This window comes from Lampris incognitus, chromosome 21, assembly GCF_029633865.1.
Source record: "Lampris incognitus isolate fLamInc1 chromosome 21, fLamInc1.hap2, whole genome shotgun sequence".
Classification (NCBI taxonomy): domain Eukaryota; kingdom Metazoa; phylum Chordata; class Actinopteri; order Lampriformes; family Lampridae; genus Lampris; species Lampris incognitus.
In genome coordinates this window covers 25,732,922-25,749,886 of record NC_079231.1, presented here as the reverse complement: position 1 = coordinate 25,749,886, position 16,965 = coordinate 25,732,922, and the positions used below count along the sequence as shown (strand labels likewise).

The 16,965-nt window shown below is 40.2% G+C and overlaps 1 protein-coding gene across 1 annotated transcript in view; it reads left to right on the top strand.

The window, feature by feature from the left end:
• Positions 1 to 16,965, top strand: part of ptgfrnb (prostaglandin F2 receptor inhibitor b) — a gene marked incomplete at its 5' end in the record, with an annotated part of 205,345 nt that overhangs the window by 115,435 nt on the left and 72,945 nt on the right. The window contains 4 exons of the mRNA XM_056301121.1: positions 1,043 to 1,203; positions 3,033 to 3,153; positions 13,144 to 13,363; positions 13,600 to 13,787. Of these exons, the coding sequence (XP_056157096.1) occupies positions 1,043 to 1,203; positions 3,033 to 3,153; positions 13,144 to 13,363; positions 13,600 to 13,787 (690 nt within the window). The remainder of the gene's footprint in view (positions 1 to 1,042; positions 1,204 to 3,032; positions 3,154 to 13,143; positions 13,364 to 13,599; positions 13,788 to 16,965) is intronic.

Genomic DNA, 16,965 nt, shown 5'->3' with positions numbered 1-16,965 from the left:
TAGTATAAACCCAACATATTTATTAATTTGTCATAGTATAAACCCAAAATATGTATTTATTTAATTTGACATAGTATTTACCCAAAATGTTTATTTATTTGTCATAGTATAACCCCAAAATATTTATTTGTTTGTTTTTTTGTTTTTTTGTTTATTTGTTTATTTGTCATAGTATAGACCCAACATATTTATGTATTTATTTGTCATAGTATAAACCTAACATATTTATTTATTTGTTTGTCATAGTATAGACCCAACATATTTATTCATTTATTTGTCATAATATAAATCCAACATATTTGTTTATTTATGTATTTATTTATTTGTCATAGTATAAACCCAGCATATCCTGTTCATGGTAGACTGAAGTCAACATAGCAGTAGCTCATCATGAAGCTTAAAATGAACAAGCACAAAAAACAAGACCAGTTTTGAATAATTTGGACGAAGATTGGTTGCAGGGTTACTCCTTTGGCAAATGTTGTCTTATATCTAAAATACTAAAAGAGCACAAAAGTTCCTTTTAACGGCACAAACCAAGAACAAACAAACGAGACCAGTTTTGAATGGTTTGGACGATAATCGGGTGCAGGGTGACGTCACTGCCTATACAATATAATGCTTAATATCTCAAAAAGCATTAGTGCGCAAACAATAGTTTTTGCGGCACAAATCAGCAGTAACAAATGATAACGTTCTGATTACAGTGGTGCCAACTTCACGGAGGTTGTTTGTTCTGCTGAAGTGCTCCTGTTGTACTGTAATTTAACTAATTTATCTAGAATATTGAAGGATGTCCTCAGGATACAGTTTTTGCCAGAGGAAAGGTGGCATCTGTCTGTTAAATGTGTCATGACTTGAATATTCCCTCATCTGGCTGTTTGTCCATCTTATCCATCTGTCTCTGGAGCCATGTGTCCCATATGTCTATTTGTGTTCGCTAATCGTTTTCAATTCATGTATTTCTGTGTCCCTGCAACCTATCCTGTCTGAATACAACCTTTATGTATTTATTGTTCTTCATCTGTCCATTTGCTTGTAGGTATAGGAGATGACCCTCAGACATCGCATCCTATTGGTTCCTTGGATGCCCATGGTAACCTCTTGCCTGGGGCCATGTACTCTGATAGGCTAAAGACTGGGGCCATGACACTGATGAGAGTGCCGCCAAACACCTTCAAACTTCGCTTCCTCCGCACACAGGTAGGATGCTGGAAAAAAAATGAAAACCACTACTCAGAAGAGGAAGTTGGCATATTACCAAAATGCTGCAGCCAGGCTGTTTACCAATACCTATCTCAGATCTCACATCACACCAATCCTCGCATCCCTTCATTGGCTCCCCATGAAGGATAGAATAGACTTCAACATGCTGCTTATCACATATAAGGCCCTACGTGGTTTTGCCCCTTACACATTTCTGAACTTTTGCATCCTTACTCCTTCTCTAGGCCACTCAGATTTTCTGACCAGGGTCTCTTACCTATACCATGCTCCCTCCTCAAATCCAAGGGCGGCTATGCTTTTGCTGTAAGGGCCCTGCCCCTCTGGAACAACCCCCCCCCCCCCCGTCCCCGTTAGGTCAGCAGAGTCTGTGAACAGCCTTACAAAACTTCTCAAAACTCATCTCTACCAACTTGCCTTCCCTGTAATGGAGCTGTAGTTTATACATTTCTGTATACAACTGTATGTTGTTTATTTTTCTGTTTCTTGTGCAGCACTTTGTAACCTCGCTTTAAAAAGATGCTAAATAGGGTCCGCGGTGGTATAGCGGTCTAAGCATCGGCTTTGTGTTGATGCAGTTGCCCACTTTGGACCGGGGTTCGCGCCCCGGTCTCGTCAGATCCAACTATGGCCGGACTCGATGAAGCAGCAATAATTGGCAGCACTGTCTTCGGGAGGGGGGCGGATTCGGCTTGTGTTCGTCACATGAATGCGTCTGTGTTTGTGTGTGTGTGTGTGTGTGTGAGTGAAAACGCAGTGGTTCGGCCTGGATTCGCCTTGTCACGAAAGTGGGGAGGCGTCTCCTTCGAGACTGCCGGCCGGAGAGATGCAGCTGGCAAACGCATGCAGTACGAGGGTGGGTGTTTGAACTAAAATAGGGAGCAGTTGGCCACTAAATTGGGAGAAAAAAGGGAAAAATCAGAAAAAAATTTTTTTAAAAGATACTAAATAATTAAACTCTTACTTACTTAATTACTATTGTATCATGTTTTTAGTTGCACTCTGTGCAGAAGATACCTGAAATTCCCTACATTAAAGTCCTAGCTTGCTAACGTAGATAGATACACATATGTATATACTCTGAGATACTTGGCTTATCTGATGGTACGCTCACACAGGGTGTCATGTCCATTCATTCTCTGTGCAGGTGTGTAGTGCTGGGTGAGTCTCATTGTGCCGAGTTTCCAGAGCCGGTGCATTGTGTTGGCATGGCAGAGCTCAGCAATATGCAAATCAGGGGCATCTTCCAGACATGGTGAACACATGTTTAAAGTAGGCATTGTGGTTCTAAACTGAAGCATAATTCTGCAACCTTCAAATTTATTCAAAAACTGATGTTAGGAGATAGTTTAGGTGAAATTTTACAACCTTTCCGATCATCCGTCATATCGTCATGCCCATTTAGACCCACATGTTAGTGACCCAGCAAAGTTACATTTCTTCAGTATGTCGCCTTTCTTGTCAAGTGACACTTTTGTTGAGTTCTGAAAAACTCCTCACCTAACTAATAATCCTTATTTCACACACTCCATTTTACTCTGTCTGTCTCTCTGTGTGTCTGTGTCTGTCTCTCTCTCTCTGTGTCTCTGTCTGTCTCTCTGTGTGTCTGTCTGTCTCTCTGTGTCTCTCTGTCTGTCTCTGTGTGTCTCTGTGTGTCTCTCTGTCTGTCTCTGTCTGTTTGTGTCTCTCTCTGTCTGTGTGTGTGTGTGTGTGTGTGTCTGTCTCTCTGTGTCTCTCTGTCTGTGTGTCTCTCTGTCTGTCTGTCTCTCTGTCTGTCTCTCGGTGTGTGTCTCTCTGTGTGTTTACAGGAGGTGGACATGGGCCAGTATAGCTGCAGCGTTTCTTGCTGGAGTCCAGACAAGAAGGGGGACATGATGAAGACAGCAGAGTATGAGAGCTCACCGCTCACTGTGCACTGGGAACCTAAACGTAGGAGTCTACTCTCTTTCCTCTAGTTTGGCTTCAGCCCTGTTGTAAACCACTGGTTCTCAACCTGCGGGTTGGGACCCCCAAGGGGGTCACGAGATAATTTCCAGGGGTCGACAGATGGTTGTGGCAAAAAATAGAATAAAAGAACATATTTTAGGTTTTTACTTGACATTGCCTGTATCAGTGATGTAATTTGCATTTAGAATAGATTTTACTGAGTGTGTTCGTGAGAATCATATTAGCAGCTGTTATTTCAATAAATCTAAAACACTCTTTAAAGCCAACATCAGATTAGTGGTTGTTTTATGTGTGGGCAAAGCGGTGGTCTTCCTGAGTGAGTTTGGTAGTTATACTGAGTTGTGTTACAGTAATCCTGTACAGTCTCATGAGTTACAGTAACCTTGAACAGTCTCATGAGTTATGTAACAATAACACTGAACTCTCATGACTTATGTTACGGTACAGTATCACAAGTTGTGTTACAGTAATCCTGTACAGTCATGAGTTATGTTACAGTAGTCTCATGAGTTATGTTACAGTAATCCTGCACAGTCTCAGGAGTTGTGTTACAGTAATCCTGTACAGTCTCATGAGTTACAGTAACCTTGAACAGTCTCATGAGTTATGTAACAATAACACTGAACTCTCATGACTTATGTTACGGTACAGTATCACAAGTTGTGTTACAGTAATCCTGTACAGTCATGAGTTATGTTACAGTAGTCTCATGAGTTATGTTACAGTAATACTGTATAGTCTCATGAGTTATGTTACAGTAACCCTGCACAGTCTCATGAGTTGTGTTACAGTACAATCTCATGAGTTGTGTTACAGTAATCCTGTACAGTCTCATGAGTTATGTTACTGTAGTCTCATGAGTTATGTTACAGTAATCCTGCACAGTCTCAGGAGTTGTGTTACAATACAATCTCATGAGTTGTGTTACAGTAATACTGTACAGTCTCATGATTTATGTTACAGTAGAGCTACATGAGTTGTGTTACAGTAATCCTGCACAGTCTAATGAGTTTTGTTACAGTAATCCTGTACAGTCTCATGAGTTATGTTTTAGTACAGCCTCATGAGTTGTGTTACAATAATCCTGTAGTCTCATGTGTTGTGTTACAGTAATCCTGTACAGTCTCATGAGTTATGTTACAATAGTCTCATGAGTTATGTTAACGTAATCTTGTACAGTATCATGAGTTATGCTACAGTAATCCTGTACAGTCTCTTGAGTTATGTTACAATAGTCTCATGAGGTATGTTAAGGTAATCTTGTACAGTATCATGAGTTGTGTTACAGTAATCCTGTACAGTCTCATGAGTTATGTTTCAGTACAGCCTCATGAGTTGTGTTACAGTAAACCTGTAGTCTCATGTGTTGTGTTACAGTAATCCTGTACAGTCTCGTGAGTTATGTTACAATAGTCTCATGAGTTATGTTACAGTAGTCTTGTACAGTATCATGAGTTATGTTACAGTAACCCTGCACAGTCTCTTGAGTTGAGTTACAGTACAGTCTCATGAGTTGTGTTACAGTAATGCTGTACAGTCTCACGAGTCATGTTACAGTAATCCTGCACAGTCTCAGGAGTTGTGTTACAGTAATCCTGTAGTCTCATGAGTTGTGTTACAGTAAGTATGTACAGTCTCATGAGTTATGTTACAATACAGTCTCATGTGTTATGCTACAGTAATCCTGTACAGTCTCATGAGTTATGTTTCAGTACAGCCTCATGAGTTGTGTTACAGTAATCCTGTAGTCTCATGTGTTGTGTTACAGTAATCCTGTACAGTCTCATGAGTTATGTTACAGTAGTCTTGTACAGTATCATGATTTATGTTACAGTAACCCTGCACAGTCTCTTGAGTTGAGTTACAGTACAGTCTCATGAGTTGTGTTACAGTAATGCTGTACAGTCTCACGAGTTATGTTACAGTAATCCTGTACAGTCTCATGAGTTGTGTTACAGTAATCCTACACAGTCTCAGGAGTTGTGTTACAGTAATCCTGTAGTCTCATGAGTTGTGTTACAGTAATCCTGTAGTCTCATGAGTTATGTTACAATACAGTTTCATGAGTTATGCTACAGTAATCCTGTACAGTCTCATGAGTTACAGTGCAGTGTCATGTGTTGTGTTACAGTAATCCTGTACAGTATCATGAGTTGAGTTACAGCAACCTTAAACAGTCTCATGAGTCATGTGACAGTAATCCTGTACAGTATCATGAGTTGAGTTACAGTAATCCTGTGCAGTCTTGTGTTATGTTACAGGAATCTTGTCTGGTCTCATGAGTTATGTTACAGTAAGTCTCATGTGTTATTCTACAGTAATCCTGTACAGTCTCATGAGCTGAATTACAGTAAAGTCTCATCAGTTGAGTTACAGTAATCCTGTATGTTCTCATGAGTTATATTACAGTATAGTGTCATGAGGAGGGTTACAGTAATCCTGTACAGTATCATGAGTTGATTTACAGTAATCCTGTGCAGTCTCGTGAGTTATGTTACAATAGTCTCATGAGTTATGTTACAGTAGTCTTGTACAGTATCATGAGTTATGTTACAGTAACCCTGCACAGTCTCTTGAGTTGAGTTACAGTACAGTCTCATGAGTTGTGTTACAGTAATGCTGTACAGTCTCACGAGTCATGTTACAGTAATCCTGCACAGTCTCAGGAGTTGTGTTACAGTAATCCTGTAGTCTCATGAGTTGTGTTACAGTAAATATGTACAGTCTCATGAGTTATGTTACAATACAGTCTCATGTGTTATGCTACAGTAATCCTGTACAGTCTCATGAGTTATGTTTCAGTACAGCCTCATGAGTTGTGTTACAGTAATCCTGTAGTCTCATGTGTTGTGTTACAGTAATCCTGTACAGTCTCATGAGTTTTGTTACAGTAGTCTTGTACAGTATCATGATTTATGTTACAGTAACCCTGCACAGTCTCTTGAGTTGAGTTAAAGTACAGTCTCATGAGTGGTGTTACAGTACAGTCTCATGAGTTGTGTTACAGTAATCCTGTACAGTCTCACGAGTTATGTTACAGTAATCCTGTACAGTCTCATGAGTTGTGTTACAGTAATCCTACACAGTCTCAGGAGTTGTGTTACAGTAATCCTGTAGTCTCATGAGTTGTGTTACAGTAATTATGTACAGTCTCATCAGTTGGGTTACAGTACAGTCTCATGAGTAGGGTTTACAGTAATCCTGTACAGTCTCATGAGTTGTGTTACAGTACAGTCTCAGGAGTAGGGATTACAGTAATCATGTACAGTCTCATCAGTTGGGTTAAAGTACAGTCTCATGAGTAGGGTTTACAGTAATCCTGTACAGTCTCATGTGTTGTGTTACATTAATCCTGTACAGTCTCATGAGTTATGTTACAATAGTCTCATGAGTTATGTTAACGTAATCTTGTACAGTATCATGAGTTATGCTACAGTAATCCTGTACAGTCTCTTGAGTTATGTTACAATAGTCTCATGAGGTATGTTAAGGTAATCTTGTACAGTATCATGAGTTGTGTTACAGTAATCCTGTACAGTCTCATGAGTTATGTTTCAGTACAGCCTCATGAGTTGTGTTACAGTAAACCTGTAGTCTCATGTGTTGTGTTACAGTAATCCTGTACAGTCTCGTGAGTTATGTTACAATAGTCTCATGAGTTATGTTACAGTAGTCTTGTACAGTATCATGAGTTATGTTACAGTAACCCTGCACAGTCTCTTGAGTTGAGTTACAGTACAGTCTCATGAGTTGTGTTACAGTAATGCTGTACAGTCTCACGAGTCATGTTACAGTAATCCTGCACAGTCTCAGGAGTTGTGTTACAGTAATCCTGTAGTCTCATGAGTTGTGTTACAGTAATTATGTACAGTCTCATGAGTTATGTTACAATACAGTCTCGTGTTATGCTACAGTAATCCTGTACAGTCTCATGAGTTATGTTTCAGTACAGCCTCATGAGTTGTGTTACAGTAATCCTGTAGTCTCATGTGTTGTGTTACAGTAATCCTGTACAGTCTCATGAGTTTTGTTACAGTAGTCTTGTACAGTATCATGATTTATGTTACAGTAACCCTGCACAGTCTCTTGAGTTGAGTTACAGTACAGTCTCATGAGTGGTGTTACAGTACAGTCTCATGAGTTGTGTTACAGTAATCCTGTACAGTCTCACGAGTTATGTTACAGTAATCCTGTACAGTCTCATGAGTTGTGTTACAGTAATCCTACACAGTCTCAGGAGTTGTGTTACAGTAATCCTGTAGTCTCATGAGTTGTGTTACAGTAATTATGTACAGTCTCATGAGTTATGTTACAATACAGTCTCATGAGTTATGCTACAGTAATCCTGTACAGTCTCATGAGTTACAGTGCAGTGTCATGTGTTGTGTTACAGTAATCCTGTACAGTATCATGAGTTGAGTTACAGTAATCCTGTGCAGTCTTGTGTTATGTTACAGGAATCTTGTCTGGTCTCATGAGTTATTTTACAGTAAGTCTCATGTGTTATTCTACAGTAATCCTGTACAGTCTCATGAGCTGAATTACAGTAAAGTCTCATCAGTTGAGTTACAGTAATCCTGTATGTTCTCATGAGTTATATTACAGTATAGTGTCATGAGGAGGGTTACAGTAATCCTGTACAGTATCATGAGTTGATTTACAGTAATCCTGTGCAGTCTCGTGAGTTATGTTCCAGGAATCCTGTCTGGTCTCATGAGTTATGTTACAGTAAGTCTCATGAGTTATTCTACAGTAATCCTGTGCAGTCTCATGAGCTGAGTTACAGCTAAGTCTCATCAGTTGGGTTACAGTAGTCCTGTATGTTCTCATGAGTTATATTACAGTATAGTCTCATGAGTAGGGTTACAGTAATCCTGTACAGTATCATGAGTTGAGTTACAGTAATACTGTGCAGTCTTGTGAGTTATGTTCCAGGAATCCTGTATGGTTTCATGAGTTATGTTACAGTACAGTCTCATGAGTAGGGTTTACAGTCATCCTGTTCAGTATCATGAGTTGAGTTACAGTAATCCTGTGCAGTCTCGTGAGTTATGTTACAGGAGTCCTGTCTGGTCTCATGAGTTATGTTACAGTAAGTCTCATGAGTTATTCTACAGTAATCCTGTGCAGTCTCATGAGCTGAGTTACAGTAAAGTCTCATCAGTTGGGTTACAGTAATCCTGTACAGTATCATGCGTTGATTTACAGTAATCCTGTGCAGTCTCGTGAGTTATGTTACAGTACTGTCTCATGAGTTGAGTTACAGTACAGTCTCATGAGTAGGGTTTACAGTAATCCTGTACAGTATCATGAGTTGGGTTACAGTACAGTCTCATGAGTAGGGTTACAGTAATCCTGTACAGTATCATGAGTTGATTTACAGTAATCCTGTGGAGTCTCGTGAGTTATGTTACAGTACAGTCTCATGAGTTGAGTTACAGTACAGTCTCATGAGTAGGGATTACAGTAATCATGTACAGTCTCATCAGTTGGGTTACAGTACAGTCTCATGAGTAGGGTTTACAGTAATCCTGTACAGTCTCATGAGTTGTGTTACAGTACAGTCTCATGAGTAGGGTTTACAGTAATCCTGTACAGTCTCATGAGTTGTGTTACAGTACAGTCTCATGAGTAGGGTTTACAGTAATCCTGTACAGTCTCATGAGTTGTGTTACAGTACAGTCTCATGAGTAGGGTTTACAGTAATACTGTACAGTATCATGAGTTGAGTTACAGTAATCCTGTGCAGTCTCATGAGTTATGTTACAGGAATCCTGTATGGTCTCATCAGTTGGGTTACAGTACAGTCTCATGAGTATGGTTTACAGTAATCCTGTACAGTCTCATGAGTTGTGTTACAGTACAGTCTCATGAGTAGGGTTTACAGTAATCCTGTATGGTCTCATGAGTTGTGTTACAGTACAGTCTCATGAGTAGGGTTTACAGTAATCCTGTACAGTCTCATGAGTTGGGTTACAGTACAGTCTCATGAGTAGGGTTTACAGTAATCCTGTACAGTCTCATCAGTTGGGTTACAGTACAGTCTCATGAGTAGGGTTTACAGTAATCCTGTACAGTCTCATGAGTTGTGTTACAGTACAGTCTCATCAGTTGGGTTACAGTAATCCTGTACAGTCTCATCAGTTGTGTTATAGTACAGTCTCATCAGTTTGGTTACAGTAATCCTGTACAGTCTCATGAGTTGTGTTATAGTAATCCTGTACAGCATTATGAGTCATGTTACAGTAAGTTGTAGTTGTACAGTAAGCAAGTTAATTTACTTAGGTATAGAGTAATAACTTTTATCTTTTACTTTTTTTAACTTTACTGTTTTTTAACCTTAACTTTTACTGGGGCTAGATTATATGAGCACATGATTTGCATGATATTGTGTCTGTCCTCTACTATACCATGACTATACTTATATATTACTTATATATTACTGCTACTACAATCTGACTATACATATATTATATATTACTGATATGTTACTGGCTACTACAACATGACTATACTTATATATTATATATTACTTAAGTATTCTAATTACTGGCTACTGTAACATGACTATACTTACGTATTATAATTATTTATATATTACTGGCTACTATAACATGACTTTACTTATATATATTACTTCTATATTACTGGCTACTATAACATGAATATACTTATATATATATATATATATATATATATATATATATATATATATATATTGTTTGACTTGACTCTTATCATTCTCTCAGCCTTCTTCTGGCCGTCTTGTTGCCACCCCACCACCCACATCACACACACACACACACACACACACACACACACATCCCAGACATTAGCCACGTCACATACTCCCCCCCACCCTTTATTAGCCTCGTTTGTTCCCCATTTCACCCTCTCGCTCTGTCTGTCTGTCTGTCTGTCTGTCTGTCTGTCTCTCTCTCTCTCTCTCTCTCTCTCTCTCTCTCTCTCTCTCTCTCTCTCTAGCTCCCCTCTTTTCTGTCGTCTTGACCCAGACAGTTGTCAGGTCATCTCATGTGAATGCTGCTATGGAAATGTATGATTGACAGCTGTGAGTCATCGTCTCTGGCATGCTAATAATCGCCATTGATCCTAGACATTAGTGAGACCACATGGTCCTCAACACGACAAAAGGATCTTTCTCTCTCTCTGTCTCTGTCTCGCTGTCTCACTCTGTCCCTCTCTCTCTGTCTCTCTCTCTGTGTCCCTGTCTCTCTCTGTCTCTCTCTCTGTCCCTGTCTCTCTCTCGTTCTGTCTCTCTCTGTCTCTCTCTGTCCCTGTCTGTCTCTCTCTGTCTCTCTCTCTGTCCCTGTCTCTCTCTGTCTCTCTCTCTGTCCCTGTCTCTCTCTCGTTCTGTCTCTCTCTGTCTCTCTCTCTGTGTCCCTGTCTCTCTCTGTCCCTGTCTCTCTCTCTCGTTCTGTCTCTCTCGTTCTGTCTCTCTCTGTGTCCCTGTCTCTCTCTGTCTCTCTCTCTGTCCCTGTCTGTCTCTCTCTGTCTCTCTCTGTCTCTCTCTCTGTCCCTGTCTCTCTCTGTCTCTCTCTCTGTCCCTGTCTCTCTCTGTCTCTCTCTCTGTCCCTGTCTCTCTCTCGTTCTGTCTCTCTCTGTCTCTCTCTCTGTGTCCCTGTCTCTCTCTGTCTCTCTCTCTGTCCCTGTCTCTCTCTCGTTCTGTCTCTCTCTCTATTTCTGTGTTTGTCTCTCTCTGTCTCTGTCTTTATCTGTCTCTCTGTCTGTTTGTGTCTCTCTCTCTGTCCGTTTGTCTCTCTGTCTCTGTCTTTTTATCTCTGTCTGTCTCCCTGTCTCTATCTCTCTGTCTCTCTCTGTCTCTCTCTGTCTCTCTCTCTCTGGCTGTGTCTGTCTCTGTCTGTCTGTATCTGTGTGTCTGTCTCTCTCTGTCTTTCTGTCTGTCTGTCTCTCTCTCTCTCTTTGTCTGTCTGTCTCCCTCTCTGTCTGTCTCCCTCTCTCTCTGTCTGTCTGTCTGTCTGTCTGTCTGTCTGTCTGTCTGTCTGTCTCTGTCTGTCTCTCTCTCTGTCCGCTGTCTCTCTCTGGCTCTCTGTCACATAGCCACACATAATGTGTCTCATCCATATCACATCAAACACATTCTCTCTGCAGCTCATCTACGCTGAACACGGCGTCCTCACTTTAACTGAGCGAGTTATGTCACTGCTCTTCTCTGTGTCTTCTCTATATCTTCTCTGTATCTTCTCTGTATCTTAACTGTCTTCTCTGTATCTTCTCTGTATCTTAACTGTCTTCTCTGTATCTTCTCTGTATCTTAACTGTCTTCTCTGTATCTTCTCTGTATCTTAACTGTCTTCTCTGTATCTTCTCTGTATCTTCTCTGTATCTTAACTGTCTTCTCTGTATCTTCTCTGTATCTTCTCTGTATCTTCTCTGTATCTTAACCGTCTTCTCTGTATCTTCTCTGTATCTTAACTGTCTTCTCTGTATCTTCTCTGTATCTTAACTGTCTTCTCTGTATCTTCTCTGTATCTTAACTGTCTTCTCTGTATCTTAACTGTCTTCTCTATATTTTCTCTATCTTCACTGTATCCTCGCTGTATCTTCTCTGCATCAACTCTATGTCTTCTCTGTATCTTCTCTGTATCTTAACTGTCTTCTCTGTATCTTAACTGTCTTCTCTGTATCTTAACTGTCTTCTCTGTATTTTCTCTATCTTCACTGTATCCTCGCTGTATCTTCTCTGCATCAACTCTGTCTTCTCTGTATCTTCTCTGTATCTTAACTGTCTTCTCTGTATCTACTCTGTATTTTCTCTGTATCTTAACTGTCTTTTCTGTATCTTCTCTGTATCTTAACTGTCTTCTCTGTGTCTTCTCTGTATTTTCTCTATCTTCACTGTATCTCCTCTGCATCAACTCTGTGTCTTCTATGTATCTTCTCTGTATCTTCTCTGTATCTTCACTGTCTTCTCTGTATCTTCTCTGTATCTTAACTGTCTTTTCTGTATCTTCTCTGTATCTTAACTGTCTTCTCTGTATTTTCTCTATCTTCACTGTATCCTCGCTGTATCTTCTCTGCATCAACTCTGTGTCTTCTATGTATCTTCTCTGTATCTTCTCTGTATCTTCGCTGTATCTTAACTGTCTTCTCTGTATCTTCTCTGTATCTTAACTGTCTTCTCTGTATCTTTGCTGTATCTTAACTGTCTTCTCTGTATATTCACTGTATTTTCTCTGTATTTTCTCTGTGTTGTCTCTGTATCTGCTATGTATCTTCTCTGTATTATCTCTGTGTCTTTTCTGTATCTTCTCTATGTCTTCTCTGTATCTTCGCCGTATCTTCTCTGTGTTGTCTCTGTATCTTCTCTGTGTTGTCTCTGTATCTTCTCTGTGTTGTCTCTGTATCTTCGCCGTATCTTCTCTGTATCTTAACTGTGACTTCACTGTATCTTTGCTGTATCTTCTCTGTCTTCTCTGTGTCTTCTTTGTGTGTCTGAGTATCTTCTCTGTATTTTCTCTGTGTGTCTGAGTATCTTCTCTGTATTTTCTCTGAGTATCTGAGTATCTTCTCTGTGTATCTGAATATATTCTCTGTCTCTTTTTTGTGTATCTGAATATCTTCTCTGTGTATCTGAGTATCTTCTCTGTGTATCTGAGTATCTTCTCTGTATTTTCTCTGTGTATCTGAGTATCTTCTCTGAGTATCTGTGTATCTTCTCTAATCTTTTCTGAGTATTCTGAGGCCTGTGGTAGTTTAGCTAAACAACTTGTTGAAACCAGAAGAGATGAATCCCTGATTGTTTTGCTTTTGTTTTTGTTTTGTTTTTTTTTTTCTTTTCATGTTGGCCACGTTATGGGAATAACCCCCAGCATAGACACACACATCATTGATGCCTTGGTGACACAGTGGCTTTTTCCATGATTACCTTGTTGGTTTGTGTTTGGTAGCTAACAGGAACTTGACAGAAGCCTGATGTATGTTTGTCCCCAGGGCCCTCTCTAAGTGTTGTGGCCAAACAAACCCGTGAGGCCTCTGCTGGTGGGGCTACCTTTGAGATGATCTGCACCATAGCCAATCAGAACCTTGGGGAGGCTGGCTACTCTGTCCTTATCCAATCACAGGACAGTTTACAGGGCAGTGTCAGAACAATCATGACCCTGAGCCCAGATAATGTGTTACAACACGGAGGGGCTACAGACCCCAACAGAAGGTACATGTGCATATACACAAATATAAACCCAAGGAAGTTGCATGCATACATATTGAAGAGTCCATGGAGACATGTATGTGCATGAATATTCTATTATATTCTGCAACTATGAGGACATGAAGAAGAAAAACTTCCTTCAAGCACAGAGGATTATTTTACACACTTTATGTTTGATTCAGGTGTATGAAAACCGTGGCTTTTGTCATTCAGACCCCTCTCCCCCTTGTCACACACAGAGACAGCCTGGTTCTGACTAAGTCTGGTCCACTAGAGTACCGGTTCCGGCTTGCAGGGGTCCAGCTATCGGACAGAGGATACTACTGGTGTGACATCACAGCCTGGACGAAGCAGCAACCAGGACAAGCCTGGACCAGAGCTACGAGTGGCGAATCCAACAAGATCAAGATAGACTTTCAAGAGAACGGTGAGTACGTATATGTGTGAGCAAGCTTCTGCCCACCCCCGTCAATAACTTCAAAATTACACTGAGCCATCTATGCAATGTTTATTTGTAAATCCATCCATCCATCCCTTCTCCACTCCGCTTGTCCCAATTGGGGTCGCGGGATGCTGGAGCCTAGAACATTTCCAATCATGTCCATCATTTTTTATACATCAGTTTTCATTTACAGCTGATGTATGTATATTACATGTATGAATGTGTGTGTGTGTGTGTGTGTGTGTGTGCATATACTGTACATTTTCATCAATCATTGGAAGTTCCGTTTTTGAGTCTGTTCGTAAGTCAAATTTCTATGTAAGTTGGAACAGTTATGTACAGTTCACATCTAGCATCAGTTAGTCAAATGTTTGTCTTCGTATATAGCACACAACATCATAAATATAATAATATAGGGATAATTAATGTAACTGCAGTACAGTATTTATAATTGAGAGAGAGGATGTGTGTATAGTTATAAAAAAAATTACATTTCTTAAAACAGTTTCGATAAAAATTAAAATACAATGAAAGGTGAACACTTAGTCTCGTTCCAGCTGATGTCTTCTATACCGCAAGGAGCCTTCCTTAACTTGTGAATTAACTTGTTAATTAATTGACTAGCTCTGTTTGTGTTGAAGTTTGAAGTTGATGAAGCTGGACAAGAGAAGAGGAGGACCATGCATGATCTTATAAACTAGGCAGACATTTTTGTATTTATTGAGGTTTTCCCAACTAAGTAGATTATTAAAAGGTAACTGTATTTAGAATATGGCAATGATGAAAAGTCAATGGCTTCAAGTCTAAGCTGTTGAGTGCTTGTTTGTGTAATGATTCCAGTGGTTTTAATGTTGTAGCGTGTGTGTTAGACCACCTTATCAGACAATAGGTGACGTAGGAAACAACCATTGAGTGGAAGTATATCTTTGCTGCCTCAATTGAAAGGAAGTCTCTGGTAAACCTGAAATTTGCCAAACTAAACTTTACTTTACTGCAGACGCTTTTTTATGTGGGTTTTGAAGCCGAGGTTTGAATCTATGTGTATTCCTAAGTATTTGTATTCTGAGATACCTTGTAGTCTCCCCCTGGATGAGAATATCTTGCTCTACATTTATGCTGTTGCCTTTTGAGAAAAACATACAAACTGTTTTCAACACATTTAATTGCAGACAACATTGGATAAGCCAGGACGTGACCTTCAACATAACATCTGTTAACTTGATCGCAACCTCTTATGTAGTTTGACCATGAGAGAAAAAGTAACTGTATCATCAGCATATACAGTGGGGAGAACAAGTATTTGATACACTGCCGATTTTGCAGGTTTTTCCACTTACAAAGCATGTAGAGGTCTGTAATTTTTATCATATGTACACTTCAACTGTGAGAGACGGAATCTAAAACAAAAATCCAGAAAATCACATTGTATGATTTTTAAGTAATTAATTTGCTTTTTATTGCATGACATAAGTATTTGATACATCAGAAAAACAGAACTTAATATTTGGTAAAGGAACCTTTGTTTGCAATTACAAAGATCAGACGTTTCCTGTAGTTCTTGACCAGGTTTGCACACACTGCAGCAGGGATTTTTGCCCAATCCTTCATACAGATCTTCTCCAGATCCTTCAGATTTCGGGGCTGACGCTGGGCAACATGGACTTTCATCTCCCTCCAAATATTTTCTATTGGGTTCAGGTCTGGAGACTGGCTAGGCCACTCCAGGACCTTGAGATGCTTCTTACAGAGCCACTCCTTAGTTGCCCTGGCTGTGTGTTTCGGGTCATTGTCATGCTGGAAGACCCAGCCACGACCCATCTTCAATGCTCTTATTGAGGGAAGGAGGTTGTTGGCCAAGATCTCGCGATACATGGCCCCATCCATCCTCCCCTCAATACAGTGCAGTCGTCCTGTCCCCTTTGCAGAAAAGCATCCCCAAAGAATGATGTTTCCACCTCCATGCTTCACGGTTGGGATGGTGTTCTTGGGGTTGTACTCATCCTTCTTCTTCCTCCAAACACGGCGAGTGGAGTTTATACCAAAAAGCTCTATTTTGGTCTCATCAGACTACATGACCTTCTCCCATTCCTCCTCTGGATCATCCAGATGGTCATTGGCAAACGTCAGACGGGCCTGGACATACGCTGGCTTGAGCAGGGGGACTTTGCATGCGCTGCAGGATTTTAATCCATGATGGCGTCATGTGTTACTAATGGTTTTCTTTGAGACTGTGGTCCCAGCTCTCTTCAGGTCATTGACCAGGTCCTGCCGTGTAGTTCTGGGCTGATCCCTCACCTTTCTCATGATCATTGATGCCCTACGAGGTGAGATCTTGCATGGAGCCCCAGACCGAGGGAGATTGACCGTCATCTTGAACTTCTTCCATTTTCTAATAATTGTGCCAACAGTTGTTGCTTTCTCACCAAGCTGCTTGCCTATTGTCCTGTAGCCCATTCCAGCCTTGTGCAGGTCTACAATTTTGTCCCTGATGTCCTTAGACAGCTCTCTGGTCTTGGCCATTGTGGAGAGGTTGGAGTCTGATTGATTGAGTGTGTGGACAGGTATTTTTTATACAGGTGATGAGTTCAAACAGGTGCAGTTAGCACAGGTAATGAGTGGAGAACAGGAGGGCTTCTTGAAGAAAAACTAACAGGTCTGTGAGAGCCGGTATTCTTACTGGTTGGTAGGTGATCAAATACTTATTTCATGCAATAAAATGCAAATTAATTATTTAAAAATCATACAATGTGATTTTCTGGATTTTTGTTTTAGATTCCGTCTCTCACAGTTGAAGTGTACGTATGATAAAAATTACAGACCTCTACATGCTTTGTAAGTGGGAAAACCTGCAAAATCGGCAGTGTATCAAATACTTGTTCTCCCCACTGTATTAAGATGTCATATTTTCCACACACAGAAGGTATATCATTAATGCACATGCTGAATAGGATTGGACCCAGTATAGAGCCCTGTGGAACACCAGTTGATACAGCCAAACTTTTTCCAATGTTTGGTGGCATTTCACCTCTCTCTGAGAGCTTTATTATTTCCACTTTCATTTCAGTTGTGATCATTTTCCTTTTCTTCGATGCATCACCATCACTTGCATCAAGATTTACGCTCTGAAGCCATAATTACAAGGGTAAAATCATTAAAATTAAAG